The 25295-nt window shown below is 38.8% G+C and overlaps 1 protein-coding gene and 1 long non-coding RNA gene across 2 annotated transcripts in view; both read left to right on the top strand.

The window, feature by feature from the left end:
• CA13 (carbonic anhydrase 13) overlaps nt 1-2330 on the top strand; it is a 34567-nt gene extending 32237 nt beyond the window's left edge. Inside the window, exon 7 of the mRNA XM_030304027.2 lies at nt 205-2330. Coding sequence (XP_030159887.1) covers nt 205-324 — 120 coding nt within the window. The 3' untranslated portion in view covers nt 325-2330. The remainder of the gene's footprint in view (nt 1-204) is intronic.
• A 6764-nt stretch (nt 2331-9094) lies between these two features.
• On the top strand, nt 9095-9932 carry LOC115506160. The gene is made up of 2 exons (XR_004343186.1): nt 9095-9531; nt 9750-9932. It is a non-coding gene; the product is annotated as an uncharacterized LOC115506160 (long non-coding RNA).
• The last annotated feature ends 15363 nt before the right edge of the window (nt 9933-25295 follow it).

The raw sequence follows: 25295 nt of genomic DNA, 5'->3' as shown, positions 1-25295 counted from the left end.
GAGAGAGAACACCAGCAGACAGGAGGCAGAGAGAGAGGGGAGAGAGAATTCCAAGCTGGCCTGACATGGAGCTCTATCTTACAACTGTGAGATCATGACCTGAGCCGAAATCCAGAGTCAGACACTTAACTGACCAAGCCACCTAGGTGTCCCCGCAGGTGTGACTTTCTATGCTGAAACGAACTCTTCTCTTGTTTTCAACAGCTGGCCACATTCCGCACTCTCCTCTGTACCGCGGAGGGCGAAGCAGCAGCTTTTCTGTTGAGCAATCACCGTCCGCCACAGCCTCTGAAGGGCCGAAAAGTGAGAGCCTCTTTCCATTAAAAGTTGTCACCAGTCGACCACCCCAAACAAGTCGGTGGAGAAAAAAACAAAACACAAAAATCCCCAGTAACAGTTCTTTCCCAGGATTCTGGTTTACAGGTACCATATGGCTGCTGTCAGCTTCAGTACCACGAAGATCAGATCTCTTTAATCAAACTAATAACTTAACTCATCTGTCTCAGATTTTCCCTCGTGGGTATCCAAACAGGAAACATTGTTTGATGTGTGTTAAAGCCCATGAAGTGCATCTACTTCAACCTGTGTGAAAACATGGCAGGCATCACAAATCTCAGAATGTATTAAGATTTTCCCCTTGCCCTAGAGATTGAATCAGTCATCTCTCTCAGTGATGTTTGGTGAAAAATTTAAATTCTTTTCCAGAATGATAAGATTGTGATATCTTTTTCTGCACAAATGAGTCAGCTTGCTGTCTTGTTATCATTCCAATTCATAAAAAGTCGATAATACTTCCTTTTAAAGTGAATTTTTGTTTTGATTATGTTGTCGATTCTCATCGCATGGTACCTTTAATAGAATGAACAATATGAGTACTCGGGGAGTGGGGGTGGGGTGGGGATATAACTCCTTACTCTGTCTATTTCACAGCTCAAAATGAACCGATACCATTTTGGCAAGGAATTCCTCTGGATATAAATGACTGTTTAAACTTTAATGAGTTTTGCCCTATATCACAGTCATGCAGTAATGTTAATGATAAACTGGTTAATAATTGATTAGATACAGTGCTTGCCCAATGTATAGACATGGTTTGAGACTAACAGATTGTAGGGTACCACACAGGTGGAGCGCCCCAAGGGTATGATGGATGGGTCGCCTGCTTTCCTCCTATGTTTTGGCAACAGAGCAGCAAACAGTCCCGTGAAGGTTAGTGTTGTGTCAACTGGTGAAAAACATTTACCTGGGCCTTGTATGAATGTACAACGAGTCTACAAACCCTGCAACCCATTTCCTTGGCAAAGCCCATCTCCCCTTTGATACATGTCCCTCAATCTCATAAGTAATTTTTTAAATTGGCTTCTGATATTCATTTTAATCTATCGTCTCTCATATATTTTTGTTTGTTTTTGGTGAAGGAGGATGGTGGAAGTCCTTTTACTCTCTCTGGTACAAATGGAACTACACGAAGCATTAATCACATTAAGACTTGAACACATGGTACGCTTCTGTCCTCGAGAGAAGTTTAGCTGAGTTTCCTTGATTTTATTAATTTGTGTCACACACCGCTTCTCCTCCAGATGTAGATTTTAATAATTCAAATTATTCTGCAGTAGTCTTCTTGATAGGATCACTGAGAATCAGTAAGTTGTGTAATAATGCTGTACTTGGTTGCAGAAGATAATCTCCTGAAGACTAATGTGGATATTGGTCATTTTTGTTTTCCCCCATCTAGCTTACGCTTCACAGGAGCTTGCCATCTAGTAAATATTTAACGAACTGAATGTTTTAAAACGTTTTATTTGATATCTTTGGTAATTATCTTGCCGCTTGGGATTAAATACATTATAAGTTAATGTAACAAGTAAAATGTAAGTTATCTCTTAAAAATGGTTTCCTTTTAAAGGCATGATTATTAAATCTACCTGTGTCACCAGATGTTTTAATGGCTTTAAAAATACCAGTGTTGAATGGTAAAGTGTTTCTTTAGTTTGGAAGGACATGTTGTAAAGTATCCTAGTCAGAGAAAGAAGTCTGTTTCCTCAGAAAAAGTAATGTTCTGTTTGAAGGGGTATATCATGGGGAGTGTAACTACTTTGCATGAGAGTTATTACTTTGTAATTTATGGTTTCTGCTACAGTATTGCATCGGTTCTATGTTACAAATTGGACTTTAGTAGACTAAAAAAGTCTACACAGCACTGATTATCTTGAAGATTGCGAATTTATTTATCTCTTAGGGGGAAAAGGTCTAAGTGTGTGTTGAAGTTGTTGATCTCTTAACAAGATTAAAGAGTTGTAAATACTAATATAGATCTCTTTTGTTTCCCATACGTGTATTGGATTTATGTTTATTAAGCACTTTGCATTTTAATTTAAGTTGAATCCAACCACAATAAAGAAAATGAGACAAACTTTGAACTGTATTAGGGACTTGTATATGCAAGACACAGAATGAGATTCGATTTTTACATTTCTTATTTAGAAGATAATCTCAAACTCACAGAAAAAATGCAAACACAGTACATTGTTTTCTGAATTATTTGAGAGTAAGCTGCCAACCTGCTTCTCCATCTTGCTACAGATTTTAATTTATATTTTCTACAAGTGAGGACATTGTCCTACATGGTTGCAACATGGCTAAAACAACCATGAAATTAATATTGCTTTATTATTACCCCCTAATCTATTTGAGAAAAACTTGTTCATTTAGTTGTCCAGTTTCCTTCAGTTGGAAACGATCCTGCAGTCTTTTCTTGGTTTTATGACCTTGACACTTTTGACGATTATAAGCCAGTTATTTTATAGAATGTCCCCCAATTTGGGTTTGTTCAAGGTTTCCTACGATTAGATACAGGTTATGCATGGTTGGCAGGAATATCAGAAAAGCAGTGTTGCATGCTGTGCTCTTCTCGTTTCATCCTATCAGGCAACCAATTGTGATTTTTTTTCTCTTATGGAAAATATTCACTTTCATCACTTAAGACAGTGTCTGCTAGGTTTCTTCACTGCAAAGTTGTTTACCCTTTGTAATTAACATATTTGTGTGAGGATGTGTTTTGAGACCACATAAATATTAATTGATTTATTAAGGACTTAGCAATTCCTAATTTATTCAGTTACTTATCATTATTACTATTATATTATCACTAACACCTTATCTATTTATTCTCATTCACAAATTTTTTTAAAAAAATTTTTTAATGTGTATTTATTTTTATTAACTTGTTTTATTTTTTATTTTTTAAAATTTACATCCAAATTAGTTAGCATATAGTGCAACAATGATTTTAGGAGTAGATTCCTTAGTGCCCCTTACCCATTTAGCCCATCCCCCCCTCCCACAACCCCTCCAGTAACCCTCAGTTTGTTTTCCATATTTATGAGTCTCTTCTCTTTCGTCCCCCTCCCTGTTTTTATATTATTTTTCTTTCCCTTCCCTTATGTGCATCTGTTTTGTCTCTTAAAGCCCTCATATGAGTGAAGTCATAGGATTTTTGTCTTTCTCTGACTAATTTCACTTAGCATAATACCCTCCAGTTCCATCCATGTAGTTGTTAATGGCAAGATTTCATTCTTTTTGATTGCCAAGTAATACTCCATTGTATGTGTGTACCTCATTTTCTTCATCCATTCATCCATCGTTGGACATTTGGGCTCTCTCCATACTTTGGCTATTGTTGATAGTGCTGCTATAAACACAGGGGTGCATGTGTCCCTTCGAAATAGCACACCTGTATCCCGTAGATAAATGCCTAGTAGTGCAACTGCTGGGTCATAGGGTAGTTCTATTTTTAGTTTTTTGAGGAACTTCCATACTGTTTTCCAGAGTGGCTGCACCAGTTTGCATTCCCAATTTCATATTTATTTTTGAGAGAGAGAGGGAGACAGAACATGAGCAGGGGAGGGGCAGAGAGAGAGGGAGACACAGAATCTGAAGCAGGCTCCAGGCTCTGAGCTGTCAGCACAGAGCCTGACGTGGGGCTCCAATTCACAGACTGTGAGATCGTGACCTGAGCTGAAGTCAGACGCCCGACTGACTGAGCCACCCAGGTGCCCCCAAATTTTTCTTGATTTGCCCAGTGGGAGCACCTTCAAGATGACTTCTGTGTCCTTTTGACATGTCCCTGTTTGCTTACTTTCTGACAGCAGTTTGACATGCCTGGCTCATCTCATTCTTTCCCCTTTTTCGTCCTAGGATCTACCATTTCTCCAAAGGGACCCTGCTAGTATTGAGAAAACCAGTCTGGGTACTAGATGATCTCACTGCTATTGGAATGTCACTACTTCTAGGTCCTCTCCATGGACAGAAGTTGGGAATGTGTACACACACATGTTCATACATGCACACATACATCATGTGTATATACAGCTTCAACACTGGTATTTCTATATTTATCTGTGTTAGGAAACATGATTTCACACTCATATGTCCAATTTCTGTCCAACTGCAAGTTTCATTCTCGTTCTCCATTTCTGTATTTGTAATTCTCTTTTCCAAAAGTAAGAAACCAGGCTTCCATTATCCTCAACACATTTATTTATTTGACCAGTTCTTCTGTATGTAACCGTATTCCATCACCACCTGCAGCCTCTCACCCCCACACTGCATGGATGCCCTTTTCACTCAGCTTGGGCTGTGATGTCCTGTGCTGGGCTGCCTGGACCCCGAAAGGGAAGGGAAAGGAAGGGAAGGGAGAAGAGCAAGAGCACGTTTTGAAATACTCACTATGGGTATTTCATAATACTCCATGGGTATTTCAAATGGGCTGTTCATAGGGAAGTCCTTTATTTCTAACACAAGGTTATTGAAAATGTAGCTTTACCTATACACATTTCATCATAAGTGACAATGGAGTAGAATATTTTGTAAAAGCCTTTTAATACCTTTGGAGTGGGACTGCAGAAAATGCAGGCCAAGGAATAGTGGTCTCATTATGGAGGGTGGGAAGCCATCCCGGCCCATGAATAACTACCCCAACTTGCTCCTGTTTCAAATTCTGAAGAAGATTAATTTTTTTTATATTAAGATTTCAATACCCATTGAAATGCAAACTCCTCTCAGTGGATAATTGTTTAAGTTGCCACCAGTCATTTCTACTTCAAGGTAACTGATCTTTGCATGGTGGGTTTTGGTGGGAATAATGTCTTTGATGGAAGGAATGTGAACATGGTACCAGAGAGCCAATGATCTGAGTGTTCACATAATCAAAGTGAATTTGAACCATGTCACAATGTTGCCTACATGTCTCATTCTTACCTGTACCCTGACACCTCACACCAAGGACTGATGTATAGCAATGAACAGAATGTATTAGTTCATGCTTTATTGCATTAGTTCACATAGATGGGCATATCTACGAAATAGATGAACAGAAACAATTTCCAATTAACTGTGGAGGAACTAGTGATGAGGCTTTGTTAGAAGATGCCTCAGAAGTTTACAAGAAGTTTATGCAACGTGACCCTGTTGAATTAAGATTCGATGTGTTTGCTCTTTTTGCAGCATAGCTTAATAGTGGAAACATCAAATGTTGAATTTTTGTAACAAAAATTAAATTTATGCTGCCATACACTAACTCAGAAATTTGGGTATTTTATTAACTTGACTGAGTAAATTTTATGTGAGTTAAACTTTGACTTAAAAATGTTTATCGAATTGAATTACTTGGAGATTTTTCTGTTGTGGCTAGAAACTCACCTGTACCTTCCTAAAGAGGAATTAATAACGAGCAGAGATCCCCTACCTCCTGTTATGGGCTAAGGAAAGTCTTCTTGCCTGAAGGTCTTCAACATTCCTACCAGTGTAAATCACCTGGTGAAAGAAAGTGGGTACTTTCACTTCCTTAATTAGGGGTGCCTTGGAGACTCAGTAGGTTGAGCATCTGACCCTTGATTTTGGCTCAGGTCAATGATCTCAGGGTTCATAGGATAAAGCCCCATGTCAGGCTCTGTGCTGGGTGTGGAGCCTTCTTGGGATTCTCTCCTTCTCTCTCTGCCTCTTCCCTGCTCATGCTCTCTCTCTTTCTCTCTCTCTCTCTCAAAATAAATAAGTAAACATTAAAAAATTTTAAACTTTCCTAATGAATCTGTTTTCAATACAAGCTCCTCTAAGTGGAGGGACTGGTCAGTTGATCTTAGCTATGCTCAAGTTAGAGTTGCAAAAACTCTGGGTTTGTGTCTCAATGAGATCAGAGGAACCAATGCTTGGATTTGATTATACAAGTGAGAAAAGATGTTGAAAAACTAAACAGAACAGTGAGGCAACCTAGAGATCACCTTCCTTAAAGGAGGCAATATTCCTGGAGCCCAGGCACCATGGCCACCCAGATGAAGTTGAAACTAGAGTAGACTTGATGAGCAGGATCTGGTTAGTTTTTGGAGTCAGCCACTATGTGAAACCTGGTTTGAGATAGAGAGAGGGGGAGACATACTCTGGGTTCTCCTTTTATTCTGTCCTAACATAGTCAGATGCCAGATAATGTGGAAATATGAGCAATCATCCCTTCTGTCATACAGAGAAGATCAGTGGAAAGATCCAGAAATGGATCCGAGGAGAAACAGACTTAAAACCAGCCAGGGACCAAGGACCGGGATCTCTATTAAGCTCATCAAATGACTGTGATATTGGGCTGGAAGTCTCCAAAGATGGAAGATCTTTGCTAAACACTCCCATTCTGGAAATTTAATTTGAGCACAGTTTGTCAGACATCTGATATGTGCTAAATGTTTTGTTAGGTACTAGAGATATAGAGATGATTAAGATATGGTTGCTTTTCTTAGCTCAAAATCTAAGACAAGTATAAAAATAAATTGCAACATATGAAATGTTATTAAGTAGTTTAATTTCAGCTATCTATAGAGTGCTAAGGAAACATGAAAAAGATGCAGAAATTAATTCCAGATAAATTAATAGAGGCACAAAAATTTGCAAGTGTGATATTTTGAAAATTGGATTTTCTGGTTCTCTAATGTAGATTTGTGTTTGGTGCTAGGGGGTAGGGAAATGGATCAGTGAGGACTCGTTTGCTTGAGAACAATAGGAACTCCAACACAATGCGGATAAAGCAATAATGTGAAGCCACAGGCTACAATCAGTCCTCAATGTTCCTACTTCTTGGCTGTCTCCACCTCTGTGGGTTTTGTTATCAGTCAGACTCTCCCTTCATAATGGAAGGGTAGAAGCCTGCACCTCTATACCTAAACCACCTCCTGTAAGCCACACCAATGGTAAAGGAGAGTTTCTTTCTTCAAAAACTTCAAAAAATGTCTGTCTTTCACTCATTTGCCTCAGTTGAGTCACATGTCCATCCTTATCATCATGGCCAGCAGACAGAACATCCGCTTGGAGAAGCAGGTGGAACCAGCCTTCCCAAGCTGCACAGACTAAGAACAGAGGAGGGCTGGCTACCGCAAAAGGAAACTGGGGGCTAGTACCTGAGGAAGGGAGAAAGGTTCCTGGGTGACAAAAGCAATAAATGTCTACTCTGTAACTGAAAGAGTGGCTGAAGAGTGGTCTGAAGAGAATAAAACTCATGAGCTAATTGATACCTTCCAGAACTCACCATCAGCCACCTAAAAGAGAATGAAGTTTCTCAAGCCAAAAGCAAGGTCAGCATTTCAGTAAGGGCACAAGATTTTTTTTTTAATGTTTATTTTTTTGAGATAGAGAACAGCATGAGCAGAGGAGGGACAGAGAGAGAGGGAGACACAGAATCTGAATCAGGTTCCAGGCTCTGAACTGTCAGCACAGAGCCAGATGTGGAGCTCAAACCCACAAACCATGAGATAATGACCCGAGACAAAGTTGGATGTTCAACCGGCTGAACCACCCAGCAGCCCCTGGGGCACAAGATTTTTAAAAGGTGTTTTTTGTTTTTTGTTTTGTTTTTTTCTGCCATTGCTTTGATACAATGTTAAGTCAATACTTTTTCACAGGGATGAGGAAGGATGGGTACCTAAACTGGAATCGGCAAACCTGGTAATGTCAGCAGAAAAGGGCTATTTGTTGATGCAATTCAGTTGGTGTTCCATGCAGGGCTCATATGTTGATGTTGGTTTCTGATCACTGTGGTCTGTCTCTCTCTGGCTTCTCTCTTGTTCCAAGGAGGCAGAGAGGTCTCTGTTAGCTTTCATCCGCATCTCTCTTAGTCTTCTATGGATTGGTCTAGTGATTGATCATGCCTACTATTCTCAGTGCTTTTGTCTTTACAGGTGGCTTTAGGAAGTATTTTTGGAAAGCATTGACAAATGAACACATGAATGAGTAATAAATGCTCTGATTACGTGTAAAATTAGCACGTTTTGAAATCCACTCTTCTTCAATGAAATAACAAGTGTCCACAGGTTACTGACCTAAAATCTCAAGCAATTTCTTCCCTTAGGGAAATGTTAATCAATTGTGAAATTAATTCAAGATAAATGAGGGTGGAGGTTTAGATTGTAGTTGTTTCTTTGTGATTAAATGCACGCACCCTTTCCCTAGGATGGTCTCCAACCACTGGAAGTCCTTCCTTGTTAGGGCCAAGGTCCTCCTAAAACCTCTGACTAAAGCCTTCTGCTGCCATCATCTGAACAACTATGAAATTTTCTTCCACAACCTATGCCATGGACCAGCTTTGCTCAAAGTGGTTTGCAGATATCTGGGGCCCCAGAGATACTTGTAGGGGGTCAGTGAAGTCAAAGGTATTATTTGCCTTTTTCAACTGCTTTGGTATTTGCACTGATGGTGTAAAGTGATGATGGATAAAATTGCTGATTTCTTAGCATAAATCAAGGCTGTGGCAATAAATGGTGTTAATAGTCATTTTTTTCTTGCACGCATCATTTTAAAATGCCAATTTCTCTTAAGAAAGTCCTTGTTGTTAAGGTTAATTGGATTCATATTATTGAAAATTAGTTTGAGCTTAACTATTAATCTCAACTCCCAAGTACACATTCGTTTAACTTGGTGTGACATAATGGGAAATTTGCCAGAACTTCACCTGCATATAGAAGTATGGTAGTTTTCTTTAGGGAAAGCATTATGCAATGATTTGAGTTGCAAACTGAACTAGACATTTTTTCTTTTTCTTTTTTTTTTTTTAAGTAAACCCTACACTCCATGTGGGGCTTGAACTCACAACCCTGAGATCAAGAATCACACGCTACCAAGCGAGCCAGCCAAGTGTCCTGCACTTTTTTCATTGAGCATCATTTTTACATAAAAGAGCAACCGACAAACTGGAGAGTCAGACTTGGGTAATCGGCAAATATTTTCCTGGAAATGAGCAAAGTGAGCTTTTCATTTCAAGAAAAACAACTAAAAGCGTTTGTTGGCAAAGATAAAATTAGAACTCTAAAGAGAAAATTAGGATTTTGGAAAACTTACATCTGCCTAGGCAAGCATGCCAGCTTCTCAATGCTTAAAGACATTTTTGATGAGACCAGTCGTAATTTTTTTAAATGTGATTTTTGTGATATCATCTAATGAATTGTGCCAACATTTTGAAGATATGCATAACTCAGTGAAGCAATACTTTCTAAACAAAAGGTGCGTGATGTTACAAATGCATGCACAGATAAAATATCTATTCACAATGCAAGATAGACCAATAAATTTTAGTGCAACAAAGTATGAAAAGTTTATTCATAAAGTTTATTTATATGTAACTTTTAAGAAAACGCCAATTGTTAAGTTTTGGTGTATTACTAAAGAAGAATATACACAATTATCCAAAAAGGCTACTAATGTACTCCTCTATTTTCTAGCTATGTGTCTGTGTGAAGCTGGATTTCCTACAAGCAGTTCAAACAAAAGAGCCTAACATGACAGATTAAATGTAGAAACAGACATAAGAATCAACTTGTCTTCTAGTTAGCCAGATATTAGAGATTTACAAAAATGTAAGTGCCACTTACTACATTGTTTTATAAAATATTATTTTCATAAAATTTGTCATGTTCACTTATTTACTATATAAGTCCATTATCTTTAGATGAACTGATACATAAATACTTAATATTTTCTCAGTTGTAATTTCTAGTATAGTGAATAACAGTAGATATAACCCACATTAACAAAAGCTCTTTGGGGTCTTCAGTAACTTTTCTTGTTTGTTTCTATTTTTTTTTTTTTTAATTTACATCCAAATTAGCATATAGTGCAACAATGATTTCAGGAGTAGATTCCTTAGTGCCCCTTACCCATTTAGCCCATCCCCCCTCCCACAACCCCTCCTGTAACCCTCAGTTTGTTCGCCATATTTATGAGTCTCTTCTGTTTTGTCCCCCTCCCTGTTTTTATATTATTTTTCTTTCCCTTCCCTTATGTGCATCTGTTTTGTCTCTTAAAGTCCTCAATGAGTGAAGTCATAGGATTTTTGTCTTTCTCTGACTAATTTCACTTAGCTTAATACCCTTCAGTTCCATCCACGTCGTTGCAAATGGCAAGATTTCATTCTTTTTGATTGCCAAGTAATACTCCATTGTTTACGTGTACCTCATTTTCTTTATCCATTCATCCATCGATGGACACTTGGGCTCTTTCCATACTTTGGCTATTGTTGAAAGTGCTGCTATAAACATGGGGTTGCATGTGTCCCTTCGAAACAGCACACCTGTATCCCGTGGATAAATGCCTAGTAGTGCAACTGCTGGGTCATAGGGTAGTTCTATTTTTAGTTTTTTGAGGAACTTCCATACTGTTTTCCAGAGTGGCTGCACCAGCTTGCATTCCCACCAACAACGCAAAGAGATCCTCTTTCTCTGCATCCTCACCAACATCTGTTGTTGCCTGAGTTGTTTATGTTAGGCATTCTGACAGGTGTAAGGTGGTATCTCATTGCGGTTTTGATTTGTATTTTCCTGATGATGAGTGATGTTGAGCATTTTTTCACGTGTTGGTTGACCATCTGGATGTCTTCTTTAGAGAAGTGTCTATTCATGTCTTTTGCCCATTTCTTCACTGGATTATTTATTTTTTGGGTGTTGAGTTTGATAAATTCTTTATAGATTTTGGATACTAACCCTTTATCTGATATGTCATTTACAAATATCTCCTCCCATTCAGTCGGTTGCCTTTTAGTTTTGCTGATTGTTTCCTTCACTGTGCAGAAGCTTTTTATTTTGATGAGGTCCCAGTAGTTCATTCTTGCTTTTGTTTCCCTTGCCTCCAGAGATGTGTTGAGTAAGAAGTTGCTGTGGCCAAGATCAAAGAGGTTTTTGCCTGCTTTCTCCTTGAGGATTTTTATGGCTTCCTGTCTTATATTGAGGTCTTTCATCCATTTTGAGTTTATTTTTGTGTATGGTATAAGAAAGTGGTCCAGGTTCATTCTTCTGCATGTCACTGTCCATTTTTTCCCAGCACCACTTGCTGAAGAGACTGTCTTTATTCCATTGGATATTCTTTCCTGCTTTGTCAAAGATTAGTTGGCTGTATGTTTGTGGGTCCATTTCTGGGTTCTCTACTCTGTTCCATTGATCTGAGCGTCTGTTCTTGTGCCAGAACCATACTGTCTTGATGATTACAGCTTTGTAGTATAGCTTGAAGTCTGGGATTGTGATGCCTTCTGCTTTGGTTTTCTTTTTCAAGATTGCTTTGGCTATTTGGGGTCTTTTCTTGTTCCATACAAATTTTAGGATTATTTGTTCTAGCTCTGTGAAGAATGATGGTGTTACTTTGATAGGGATTGCATTGAATATGTAGATTGCTTTGGGTAGTATTGACATTTTAACAGTATTTCTTCTTCCCATCCAGGAGCATGGAATCTTTTTCCATTTATTTGTGTCTTCTTCAATTTCTTTCATAAGCTTTCTATAGTTTTCAGCTTATAGAATTTTCACCTCTTTGGTTAGATTTATTCCTAGGTATTTTACGGTTTTTGGTGCAACTGTAACTGGGATCAATTCCTTGATTTCTCTTTCTGTTGCTTCATTGTTGGTGTATAGGAATGCAACCAATTTCTGTGTATTGATTTTATATCCTGTAACTTTGCTGAATTCATGAATCAACTCTAGTAGTGTTTTGGTGGAATCTTTTGGGTTTTCCACATAGAGTATCATGTCATCTCCAAAGAGTGAAAGTTTGACCTCCTCCTGGCCAATTTGGATGCCTTTTATTTCTTTGTGTTGTCTGATTGTTGGGGCTAAGACTTCCAATACTGTGTTGAATAACAGTGGTGAGAGTAGATATCCCTGTCTTGTTACTGACCTTAGGGGGAAAGCTCTCAGTGTTTCCCCATTGAGGATGATATTAGCATTGGGTCATTCATATATGACTTTTATGATCTCGAGGTATGCTCCTTCTATCCCTACTTTCTTGAGGGTTTTTATCAAGAAAGGATGCTGTATTTTGTCAAATGCTTTCTCTGCATCTATTGAGAGGATCATATGGTTCTTGTCCTTTCTTTTATTGATGTGATGAATCACGTTAATTGTTTTGCGGATATTGAACCAGCCCTGTATCCCAGGTATAAATCCTGTTTGGTTGTGGTGAATAATTTTTTTAATGTATTGTTGGATCTGGTTGGCTAATATCTTGTTAAGGATTTTTGCATCCATGTTCATCAGGGAAATTGGTCTATAATTCTTTTTAGTGGGGTCTCTGTCTGCTTATGGAATCAAGGTAATGCTGGCTTCATAGAAAGAATTTGGAAGTTTTCCTTCCATTTCTATTTTTTTGGAACAGAGAATAGGTGTTTCAAGAGAAACAAGAGAATAGGTTTCAAGAGAATAGGTGTTAACTCTTCCTTAAATGTTTGGTAGAATTCCCCTGGAAAGCCATCTGGCTCTGGACTCTTGTTTTTTGGCAGATTTTTGATTACTAATTCGATTTCCTTACTGGTTATGGGTCTGTTCAAATTTTCTATTTCTTCCTGTTTCAGGTTTGGTAGTGTATATGTTTCTAGGAATATGTCCATTTCTGCCAGAGTACCCATTTTATTGGCATATAATTGCTCATAATATTCTCTTATTATTGTTTTTATTTCTGTTGTGTTGGTTGTGATCTCTCCTCTTTCATTCTTTATTTTATTTATTTGGGTCCTTTCCTTTTTCTTTTTGATCAAACTGGCTAGTGGTTTATAAATTTTGTTAATTCTTTCAAAGAGCCAGCTTCTGGTTTCATCGATCTGTTCTACTGTTTTTTTTTTTTTGTTTTTGTTTTTGTTTTTTTTGGTTTTGATAGCATTGATTTCTGCTCTAATCTTTATTATTTCCTGTCTTCTAGGTTTTGGGTTTTATTTGCTGTTCTTTTTCCAGCTCCTTGAGGCATAAGGTTAGGCTGTGTATCTGAGATCTTTCTTCCTTCTTTAGGAAGGCCTGGATTGTTATATCCTTTCCTCTTATGACCACCTTTTCTGCATCCCAGAGGTTTTGGGTTGTGGTGTTATCATTTTCATTGATTTCCATATACTTTTTAATTTCCTCTTTAACTGCTTGGTTGGCCCATTCATTCTTTAGTAGGATGTTCTTCAGTCTCCAAGTATTTGTTTCCTTTCCAAATTTTTTCTTGTGGTTGATTTCGAGTTTCATAGCATTGTGGTCTGAAAATATGCACGGTATGATCTCGATCTTTTTGTACTTACTTAGGGCTGATTTGTGTCCCAGTATATGGTCTATTCTGGAGAACGTTCCATGTGCACTGGAGAAGAATGTATATTGTGCTGCTTTAGGATGAAATGTTCTGAATGTATCTGTTAAGTCCATCTGGTCCAGTGTGTCATTCAAAGCCATTGTTTCCTTGATGATTTTTTGATTAGATGATCTGTCCATTGCTGTGAGTGGGGTGTTGAAGTCTTCTACTATTATGGTATTACTACTGATGAGTTTCTTTATGTTTGTGATTAATTGATGTATATATTTGGGTGCTCTCACGTTTGGTGCATAATGTTTATAATTGTTAGGTCTTCTTGGTGGATAGACCCCTTGATTATGATATAATGCCCTTCTGCATCTCTTGACACAGTCTTTATTTTAAAGTGTAGATTGTCTGATATAAGTATGGCTACTCCGCTTTCCATTGTTGACCATTAGCATGATAGATGGTTCTCCATCTCCTTATTTTCAATCTGAAGGTGTCTTTAGGTCTAAAGTGGGTCTCTTGTAAACAGCATATAGATGGATCTTGTTTTTTTATCCATTCCATTACCCTATGTCTTTTGATTGGAGCATTGAGTCCACTGACGTTTAGAGTGAGTACTGAAAGATATGAATTTATTGCCATTATGATGCTTGTAGAGTTGGAGTTTCTGGTGGTGTTCTCTGGTCCTTTCTAATCTTTGTTGCTTTTGAGATATATATATATATCTCAAATTAAATATATTTATATTTAATATATATATTTATTTATATTAAATATATATATATATATATATTTTTCATCTTTTCTCCCCTCAGAGAGTCCCCCTTAAAATTTCTTGCAGGGCTGGTTTAGTGGTCACAAACTCCTTTAATTTTAGTTTGGGAAACTTTTTATCTCTCCTTCTATTTTGAATGACAGCCTTGCTGGACAAATAATTCTTGGCTGCATATTTTTCTGATTCAGCACACTGAATATATCCTGCCACTCCCTTCTGGCCTGCCAAGTTTCTGTGGATAGGTCTGTTGCAAACCTGATCTGTCTTCCCTTGTATGTTAGGGACTTTTTTTCCCTTGCTGCTTTCATGATTGTCTCCTTGCCTGAGTATTTTGTGAATTTGACTATGAAATGCCTTGTTGATGGTCGGTTTTTGTTGAATTTAATGGGGGTCCTCTGTGCTTCCTGGATTTTGATGTCTGTGTCTTTCCCCAGGTTAAGAAAGTTTTCCACTATGATTTGCTCACATAACCCTTCTACCTCTATTTCTCTCTTTTCCTCTTTTGGGACCCCTATGATTCTGATGTTGTTCCTTTTTAATGAGTCACTGATTTCTCTAATTCTTAAATTGTGCTCTTTTGCCTTAATCTCCCTCTTTTTTTCTGCTTCATTATTCTCTGTAAGTTTGTCCTCTATATTGCTGATTCTCTGTTCTGCCTCGTCCATCCTTGCCGCCGCTCCATCCATCCATGATTGTAGCTCAATTATAGCATTTTTAATTTCATTCTGGCTATTTTTTACTTCTTTTATCTCTGCAGAAAGGGATTCTAATCTATTTTGGACTCCAGCTAGTATTCTTATTATCGTGATTCTAAATTCTGGTTCAGACATCTTGCTTGTATCTGTGTTGGTTAAATCCCTGGCTGTCGTTTCTTCGTGCTCCTTCTTTTGGGGTGAATTCCTTCATTTTGTCATTTTGAAGGGAGAACAGGAATTAATGTTGTAGAAAAATTGAAATTAAAAAAAATTACAATTAAAAAAATATTAAAATTAAAAGTTAAACACACACACACACGTAAACACAAATCGGATAGATGATGCTAGATCCTAGGTGTGTTTTGGTCTGGGTGTTGAAAGTGGTTTGACAGATTAGAGAAAAAAAAAAGGGGGGGGAAGGGGGAAGGAAAAAAAAAAAGGAAATTGCTTGAGAATTTGAAAAAATGAATACACTGAAGTAGACTAAAATGAGATGATGGAGGTAAAATAGAATTTGAAAAAATATTCACAGAAGTAAAGAATATAGTAGAAAAAAATAAAGAAAAATATTTTTATTAAAAATTAAAAATAAAAATGAATTTTTTCTTTTTCTGTGTTCAAGAAAAAGAAAAGAAATGAAAAAGAGAAAAAAGAGAAAAAAGAAAAAAGAAAAGGAATAAAGGAAATCGTTTGAAAATTTGAAAAAGTGAACACACTGTAGTAGACTAAAATAAAATGATGGAAGTAAAATAGAATTTGAAAAAATTTACATAAAAGCAAAACATATAGTGAAAAAAATAAATAAAAATATTTTTAAGGGAAATTGAAGATAAAAATGAAGTTTTTCTCTTCCTGCATTCAAGAAAAAGAAAAGAAATGAAAAAGAAAAAAGGCGATTGTTTGAAAATTTGAAAAGGTGAATACACTTACGTAGACTAAAATAAAATGATGGAAGTGAAATAGGATTTGAAAAAATTTACACAAATGAAAAAATATATTAATAAAAATTAAAGAAAAATATTTTTAATAAAAATGGAAAATAAAAATGAATTTTTTCTCTTTCTGTATTCAAGAAAAAGAAAAGAATTATAAAAAAGAAAAAAGAACAAAAAAGAAAGAAAATTGAATTAATGAACCTGCTAACAGATTGAAGTAGGACTGAAATTGCTTCGTTTTCCCCTAGAAGTCAGTCTATATAGCTCTTTATAGTCCATAAATTAAGCTGGCAGTGAGCCTTGTGTTCTTGAAGAGCGAAGTTGGCCCAGTTGGGCGGGGCTCAGTGTAACAGCTCCGCTCTCCACTAGATGGCGCTGCTAGCCTATTGGGGCAGATTGTTGCGGGGCTTGTAGGTGCGTATGCGCATGTGCGGGGTTGGTGTGAATGGCGCCAGCCAGCTACCCAGTCTGTTCTCCCACATCAGCAATTGCGCACCTGTCCACCTTCAGCTTTTGTCCACTCCCTGCTTTTTCATCTCTGTGACCAGGCCCCAGGCAGTAGCCCTCTCCCGAGTTTTGTCTGAGATGTGGCTGTTTTCCCTGGCCCCTTACTTCTGAAGGACTGCGGCTTTGACCGGTTCCTCGCCTCTGCGAGTGGGTCTCACAGAGCAATGACCGAATGAGCAATGGCTGAATGTCGGCTGCACCCAGGAATGCTTGCTGGACCGCAATGCTGCCGGTGCCCCAAGACTGCGGTCAGGTGCTAGCCCGCCCCAGAGACAGTGTCATAGCTGCGTTTCAGGGATTATTGAAATCACAACACACATCCGGCACCAGGCTTCACCCTTAAAGGACCTTGCTCCAGCACCAGCGAATGTGGCCGCCTTTTGGGCTGGGACCAGGTGGCTTCAACAGTCTCTACCAAATGTCCTTCCAGGAGTGAGTGGAACCCCTTTTCCCCGTGTGGCCCAAGAACCTCCCAGACCCCACTCTGCTCCTGGGGGATTCACCCTTCCCACCAGAGCACCACCAGGTATCCAGCTGTGGAGTTGCAGCCTTTGTGCTCCCCTTGTTTACTCTTAATGGAATTTAAACCCTTTCCTTTCTCCTTTCTCCCTTTTTAGTTTAGTCCCTGCGGCTGTTTCCAATTTTTCACTTTCTCTCCAGCTGCTTTTGGGGAGGGGTGTTTTTCCCGTATTCTCCCCCCCTTCCCAGTCTCCGTCCTCTCTCCACCCGCAAAAGTGTTTCCCTACCTTTTGCAGCTTCTGGCTGCCCAAATTCACCTCTCCGCGCCGCATACCTGGTGAATTCTGTGGTTCAGGTTGTGCAGATTGTTGTGTTAATCCTCCAATCAGTTTTCTAGGTGTGTAGGATGGTTTAGTGTTGGTCTGGCTGTATTTCATGGACGCGAGACACAGAAAACTTCCATGCTGTTCCGCCATCTTGGCTCCTCCCTCCTTGAAATAATCATTTCTTTCCTCTGTTTCCCCTTTCTCTGCCTGCTTCCCCAGGGCAGCTCACTGGCTCTACGCTGCCCCGTCTCAGCAGAGGTCTGTGACTCGGAAGGAGAGCAGGTGCTGCCTGTGACGCTTCCCTTCCTAGCTTTTGTTTCCAAATCCTTCAGTAACTTTCAAGAGTAAAGGGTCCTGAGACCAAAAGGACTAAGAGTGTTTCCCGCGGACCCTGTCATGATTCAGTGTCCCACCCTTCATTCTTCTCAGCAGAGATCTGCTATCAAAGAGTTGTGATAGAAAAAACATTTTTTTTTAAATAAATAAAGAAATAAGTAAATAAGTTGTGATCAGGTCTAGTGAACAGTAATTAAGTTCTAATAATACTGTAATAGAACTAGATACGGACATGCATGCATATTACCCAGATGTAAGAAGGTAAATTCTGGTCACATAGTCTCACATTATTTGCATAGGATTAACCACTCTAGTTCAGGTCCTTCTAGATTTACTATTCACTTTGCAACATCAAATCTAAGGTCAAGCAATTTGCACTAATTCCTATTTAGGTGCCGAAGGAACAATATCATTTCCTCTAAGTTTGGGGTAACTCCTTGAATTCAAGTCCAAACTACTTGTTGTAGATGCTTTGAAGTCCTGGCCTGTAGTTCCCTGGTTTGTGCCAACAGAAATTTCTCACCCCCTTTTGCTCTTAGCAGATTGCCACTTCTCCTGCTCTAAGCACTCAGTTTTAAAAAATTTCCTCCCAGTCTTTTGTCTTCTTATTGTGTATTACAGAATGGTTCTGACCATGAACTCCAGGTTTCTTTGCCATATCCTTTCCCAGTCTCATCTTTTACTTTTATCGACCTTCCCTTTCCCTTGATCCCTCCTCTCCTACCTTAGAGAGTTACTGGCCTTCCAGTTCTTGCTTCTTCTCTGGGAAAAAGAGCAATAATCTATCTTGGCAGAGTAGTTACAATTTGGCTTTCTTGCTAGGTCAGTGCAGAAGGGTGTGGCCAGATGGCTCCTTCCTAAGGAGTGTCCTAAGTTGATATACCTTAGTAAGTTCTCCAGGTATAGAGCCAAGCCCTCATCTCTGCAAGGTTAGAAGCTTACTTTGTCACTGCAATGAATTCCTTTTTTAAATGCAGACTCATAAGTGAGGCCACAAGTTTGATACAGAAAACACAAAAGTCAAGTTATTAATTTATAAATAGTAGCATGCATCTGATATCATCTGGAATGCTCAGATCAGCATGACCATGCATTCAAAGAATATTTACTGAGTTCCACTAGGAAGGTAACCGTGCATAGGAAACCAAATCAGAAGTTTTCTCAGTGAGTATGGAATTCAGGACAAAGAAGACAAATAGAAGAAGTAAATGTTTTACATCAGTAGACCTGGAATAATTTAAAATATCCAGCTCACTAGAAGGGGTGATTTTCAAAGTGAGACCATAATAATAGAATTTTGTTGGCTGTACTCCCAGCATTATTTCCAAAATATGGATAATTTTGCCAGAAGAACTAAAATACTTGATCTGTTGGTTAATGTTTTCTCAACATTGGATCATATTTGGATAAACTCTATTATTATGTACCTCTATGGTTTTCATTTTCTATTGTTTTGTGACAAATCAACCTCTTCCCTAGTTAGCACATCCTTTCTTTTAACATGTCAACATTCACTAAGTAAGAGTTTCAGATCTGAGGGACATTTACCGTTTAAGGATAGTCTTTAAATGTCTGTTCTTATCCAATAATGTACAGATTATAAAGCCCAATTCTTAGAGCTATTTATCTGATGTATAGAATTTTAAACTTAGTTTTCTTATTCTCAAGTTTTTATTGGGAAAGTCTCTAAATCTCCCCAAGGATTGAAAATGGAATTATTTAAATTACTTGCAGAATGGATAAAAAAGAATACAAAGAAAATGAGACAGCATACCTAAAATAATGCCTTTTCTGCTGAGTGTATAAACTCTTCACACCAGTTGGCTTGGAGATCCCACCTTTGTAGAGGAAACCTTGAAGAGGAAAGGAAGGATGGGTACAGTCAACAGTGTTGACTTCACTTCCAGCCAAATGCCGGTGCAGAGGTGAATAGCTCAGCCAGCTTTATGTTACACGACCTAGAGGGAGGCCACAGGCTCATGGAAAATGGGATGCTGTGGATTCATGAGATACTGTAAAGAGTAAATAATGTGTGCACACTGAAGGCAGTAGGTACCGTGTATGCGTATGAGGAGAGGGGAATACAGAAGGATGTCAGTAATACATGTGATGTTTGCTGTGTTCCTTTTACCCGTAGAGTTGTTAAAGGATAGAGTTAAAAATAAAAAAGGGTCACCTTGCGTAATCTTAAAAAATAATAATAGCATAGTCTGTTTCTTTGTTTCATCTTGTTTATTTTCATGGGAATTTTCTTTTAGGGAAACTTATCTTTTGATAAAGGAGATACAGTGTTTTTTCAGCCAGCTGGGATGAAAAGCAAAAGAATAAAGTCAGGGATACAGATGGCAGGCATTGGCTGTGATAAAGATGAGTCAGACTGATCACAAATCCATGATCAAGCAGAGGTCTTGCAGTTATAAAAACTTTTGAAGACAATTTTCAGGGTTGTTATATAATGAAAATCTTGGAGACCCATGAAACTCCTGGAGCCCTGATCCCAAGGGGTCTCTCGAATATCATTAACCTAACAGTGTCCTTTTCTCTGGGCATAGGGACTATTCTGTGTTGGGTTTCTTCACGTGTCACTCAGACATCCTGAGATCAAGTAATGAAACAACAATTCCTAAACCCACATCTGTTTGCTCCTATTATTTGCTGTGTAGTTGATATACTTTCTGTGTTTTTCCCTTTAGAAATTGGAGCCTAGACAAACACAAGCTTGAAGTGCTCCTTCCTTGAACAATGGAAGGTACTGTTGTGCTTTGCAGCTACACAGAGGCATACTTGAAGCTGAGTTTGCTCACTCATCACAGGAGTTTGAAATCTGAGCTCCAATTATTCCTTTACTTAAAGGAGTCTATTAAGAAAACACAAAGCCAGATCTGGCTTTCTAACCAATATTAAGGAAGAAAGGAAACAGAGAGCTCTATTTTTTTTCTTTATTATGAGGATACACTTCATTCCTATCCAAGCAAAAACTCCTTGTCATATATAATGAAAATGCATCTTTGTTAAAAAGCAGTAAGATTGAGAATGTTATGAGGGCATATTCCATTCAAATATTTTTAATAAAGGAACTATCTCAAATACATCTATTAATGGTGGATGTTCAACAACAGATTGATTCTCTAATTAGTCTCTATAATTTATTAATGTTTATTGTAAATGTGTCAACTTATAACCAGGTCAGATACTATCTTTTAAATGGCTTGGCAAAATTTAATCACATGCTATTGCTCTGTAATAACTTCATTTAGGTTAGCTTACATGTGAATATTCAACTAAGTCATAAGTTCTTCTCTGTCACCTTCCTTTACTCTTCTTTAATCTTGTCATGGAATCAGAGAGAAATACTAAGTACTCAATTATGAGTTTAGTTATTTACTAGACATAAATACACTGGATACACCCACCTACACATAGGTACATACACATATAGATATATACACACACTCACACCTATAATACACACTCACAACTATACATATATGTATATGTATGTACATTTCTATCTCTTCACTTTTCTTTTTTTCTTTTCTTTTTTTTTAACTCTTCACTTTTTTTTTTTAGCCTTTTTATTCATTTTTTGAGAGACAGAGAGAGACAGATCGTGAGCAGGGGAGGGACACAGAAAGAGGGAAACAGAATCCGAAGCAGCCTCTAGGTTCTGAGCTGTCAGCATAGGGTCTCACGTGGGACTTGAACCCATGAACCGTGAGATCATGACATGAGCTCAAGTTGGCCACTTAACCGACTGAGCCACCCAGGTGCCCCCTCTTCACTTCTGAGACAAATCTCCTGGTTTCTTTTGTCCTCTCCAGGTGTTTTTTTTTTTTTTTTCTAGTTTGTTCTCTCTTTATTTCACTCTTTTCTGGGTGATTTTTTTTCTAGTTCCATGATTTTAACCAACATTTAGGTATACTGATAATACCTGTATTTGCATCTCCAACCACAACCTTCCCCCTGAAATTCTAACTCATATATCCAACTGCCTAGAAGACAGCTCCATGGGATTCCTGATAGACCTCTCACAACTAACATGTCCAAACAGGTCCCTTGATTCCACTCGCCATCCCAGTTTCTTCCCTGCGACACCTCCTCCTCCCAGTTCTCTCATCTCAGTAAATGGCACCACCAGCTACTTAAAACACATTCATCTCTCACCCCTCTCTTTATCTTAAACCACGTGAATCTGTCAGCAAGTCCTATGGACTCTGTGCTTAAACTATGGCTCCCAACTAGTCTCCTGGCTCCAGTCTTGCTTCCTACAGTCTTCACACAGCAGCCAGAGTGCATCTTTGAAAAAGTAGGTCAAAGTGCTTCATTCGCTTGAGCTCCATGCTTCAGGAGCTTCCTCTCACTCAGGATAAAAGCCACGTGGCTTACAGGACTTTGTGTAACCTGTGCTGGCTGCCTTTGTCCCATTCTCTCCTACTATCCCACCCACTGCCCTCTGGTGCAGACACACTCACTTTACCAACAGACCTTTTCAAGCTTTTACATCTGACCTTCTCTTCACCTGGAATGCCCTTCCCTGGATCTTCCCACAGATCCTCCCTCGTTCATTCAAATGTCACCTCCTGAAAGAGACTTTTCCTGACCACACTCTCTTTCTCCTTACTTTGCTTGACTGTTTTTTTTTCGTAGCACTTAACCTAACATAATATTATTTATTTCTAATGTTATCTGTCTGTCTTTCCTCCTAGAACGTAATTTTCCTAAGAGCAGGGTTTTTATTTTGTTAGCTAGTGTTTCTGGCATCCAAATAGTGATTGGCACATGCTAGACATCAATAAATATTTATTCAATGAACAAATGAATATATTTTCATGCATATTTAAAATAACAGAGCTGATACAAACTTGCAACTAGAAGATGAATAAATTATGGAAATCTAATACAGTTTAGTGATTATAGTCAACAATACTGTATTATATACTTCAAAGTTGCTAAAAAAATTAGACCTTAACTGTTCTTACCACAGTAAAAAGGAATGATAATTATGTAATGTGAGGAAGGTGCTAGCAAACCTGAGGTGGGAATCATATTGCAATATATAAATGTATCAAATCAACGCTTGCACACCTTAAATTTACACAATGTTATGTCAATTATACCTCACTAAGAAAAAGAAATAAGATAACATAAAGATTCACACTATAATCTTTAATTTTCTGGATTAGTTTTGTGCTTCCATAGAAGATTGGGTCTAGAATTCTATGTCAGCTTTGGTGCTAGATACAGTGTGCACTGTTTCTTAAGAAAACTTCTTTCGATAGTGCTTTAGTACTTTGAAAGTCTTCTAAAAGTTTTCATGCAGTGTTTGAAGGTTTAGATTTACTGTCTAGGGGCGCCTGGGTGGCTCAGTCTGTTGGGCGTCTGACTTCGGCTCAAGTCATGATCTCATGGTCCGTGGGTTCGAGCCCTGCATCGGGCTCTGTGCTGAGCGCTCAGAGCCTGGAGCCTGTTTCAGATTCTGTGTCTCCCTCTTTCTCTGACCCTCCCCCGTTCATGCTCTGTCTCTCTCTGTCTCAAAAATAAATAAACATTAAAAAAAATTTTAATTTACTGCCTAGTAGTTGATTGACTCAAAGACCCTTACTCACAATTTAATAGATGCCATATTTCCCAACTCAGGCGTCACTTTGCCATGGACACTGTTATCTTCCAAAACACTGCTGAGTGAGATGCACACTAAGAGAAAAGCAGCACAGGAGAGGATGATGAAGAGAACGATGTTCTCATAGTGAACGGTGTTTGAAAGGGAGAAAATGCAGAGGAATAAAGACTATTTTAATAGGCATTAAAAAAACTTTAGGAAGAAAAATTTATGTGAGCATAATCTCCCTAAAGGGTGAAAAAGGAAGGGGTTAAAAAGCAGAGGGTTATTCCTTCTGTTAACCACCAGGTGGTGTTGTTGGAAAAGAAAAGCTGATTTGCCTTCCGGGGAGTGGACTGGCCAGTGCCAGACCAGACACCATCGGCCTCTAGCACATTATCATTCTTTACTTCCTCTGCTGGTGCCAGATTCCAGTCCCTTCCAAAGGCTCCCACTTATCCTTTACTTCTAAGTTCTTCCAGGGAGTGTCTCATTGGTGTTCATGGATAAGTCAGGTTAGCTTATAGTGTCCTTTCTTCTATTGTGTTCTGTCCTCTCTTTTCTCTCCTCCCCCCAGGTGCATCTCCTAGTCACCATGCCCTCTGGGAGCATCTCTGACACCTGCTCAGGGTATTGCTTAATCCTCTGGGCACCATACAGATTCCACTGGGCTCTGTTTGTGCCCCTGCCAGGGGAGAGAAGGCTCAGGAAATATTCATTAATAGTAAACATTTTTGTGCCTACTCTGTGTTTCCTACCTCTTTTTTTTGAAGTTTATTTATTTTTCAGAAAGAGAGAGAGACAGTGAGCAGGGGAGGTGCAGAGAGAGAGGAAGGGAGAGAGAATGTCAAGCAGGCTCTGCACTGTCAGCACGGAGCCCGATGTGGGGCTTGAACTCACAAACCATGAGATCGTGACCTCAGCCAAAACCAAGAGTTGGACTCTTAACTAAGTCTCCCAGGCGCCCCGTCTACCTCTATTAAGCACAAAATCAGGGGAAGTGGCCCGAGGTGGAAGCAAGTTTGCATGTAAATTTCCTGAAGTCAAGACTGCTTTGATACTGGGTTGCTCTTCACTTCTATAAATATGTCATCCTTTCCTGTGTTTTCAAATGCCATTGAGTCTCATCTGTGACTGTTGTCTTTCTTTGCAAAAGGGATGAACTTGATTGAGGTCTTCAAGCAATGCTTAAGATCTATCAGCAGATATCGAGGACTTATTTGTTAACGCTTTGTTATCAGAGACTTACTTATAAACACCTCTGTGTCATTTTTACCATCCTGTCCTCTTCAGCATGCCTCATTCTTGTTGAGACTTGTGGTGGGGTTAGGAGACCCACTGGTATTCTTTCTTCAATCTTCATTTTCTGTTGGGTGAAGACTGCGCTTCTGGCTTCAGGCAATCTACTGACTTGCTCAGTCTGGCTTTCATCCCTTAGATCCCCTATACGACCATCCGCCACCCCCACACCTCCCCTCCTCAGAGGCCATTCCTACAATGAGGGGAATTCAAAAACATATTTTATTCAAAAAGAAGTTATGAGAGCATGAATGGAATTTTTCTAGCTTTAGGATTCTAGAGAAATCAGGTTACTGCTTTCTCATATAAGAAAAAAGTAATTTTTTTCTTTATCTTTTCTCAAAGGTATATCTTTCTCTTTTTGAGAAGCCTTTGGGTTTCTGGTCCTACCCTCTCACAACTGAATCATCAAGGCCAAATCTGAGCCCTCTTTTCTGGCATATTTTTAGAGTTGAGGTTAAGGGCAGTGTCCCTGAAGGAAGTACTGATTCTGGGTTTTTTTTTTTAATGTTTTTAACATTTATTTATTTTTGAGAGAAAGGGAGAGACAGAATGTGAGTGGAAGAGGGGCAGAGAGAGAAGGAGACACAGACTCTGAAGCAGACTCCAGGCTCTGAGCTGTCAGCACAGAGCCTGACGTTGGGCTTGAACCCACAAACTGTGAGATCATGACCTGAGCCAAGTCGGATGCTTAACCGACTGAGCCACCCAGGCACCTCCGGAAGTCCTAATTCTGATCAGGAAAAAGGAGGATGAAGTGCAATGGCTTGTGAGTAAGGGGAAGTGTCTTCACTTCTCCATGTC

This window comes from Lynx canadensis, chromosome F2 (genome assembly GCF_007474595.2).
Source record: "Lynx canadensis isolate LIC74 chromosome F2, mLynCan4.pri.v2, whole genome shotgun sequence".
Taxonomy (NCBI): Eukaryota; Metazoa; Chordata; class Mammalia; order Carnivora; family Felidae; genus Lynx; species Lynx canadensis.
Note: the sequence above shows the minus strand (reverse complement) of the source record. Positions and strands in the feature narration are given on the sequence as shown.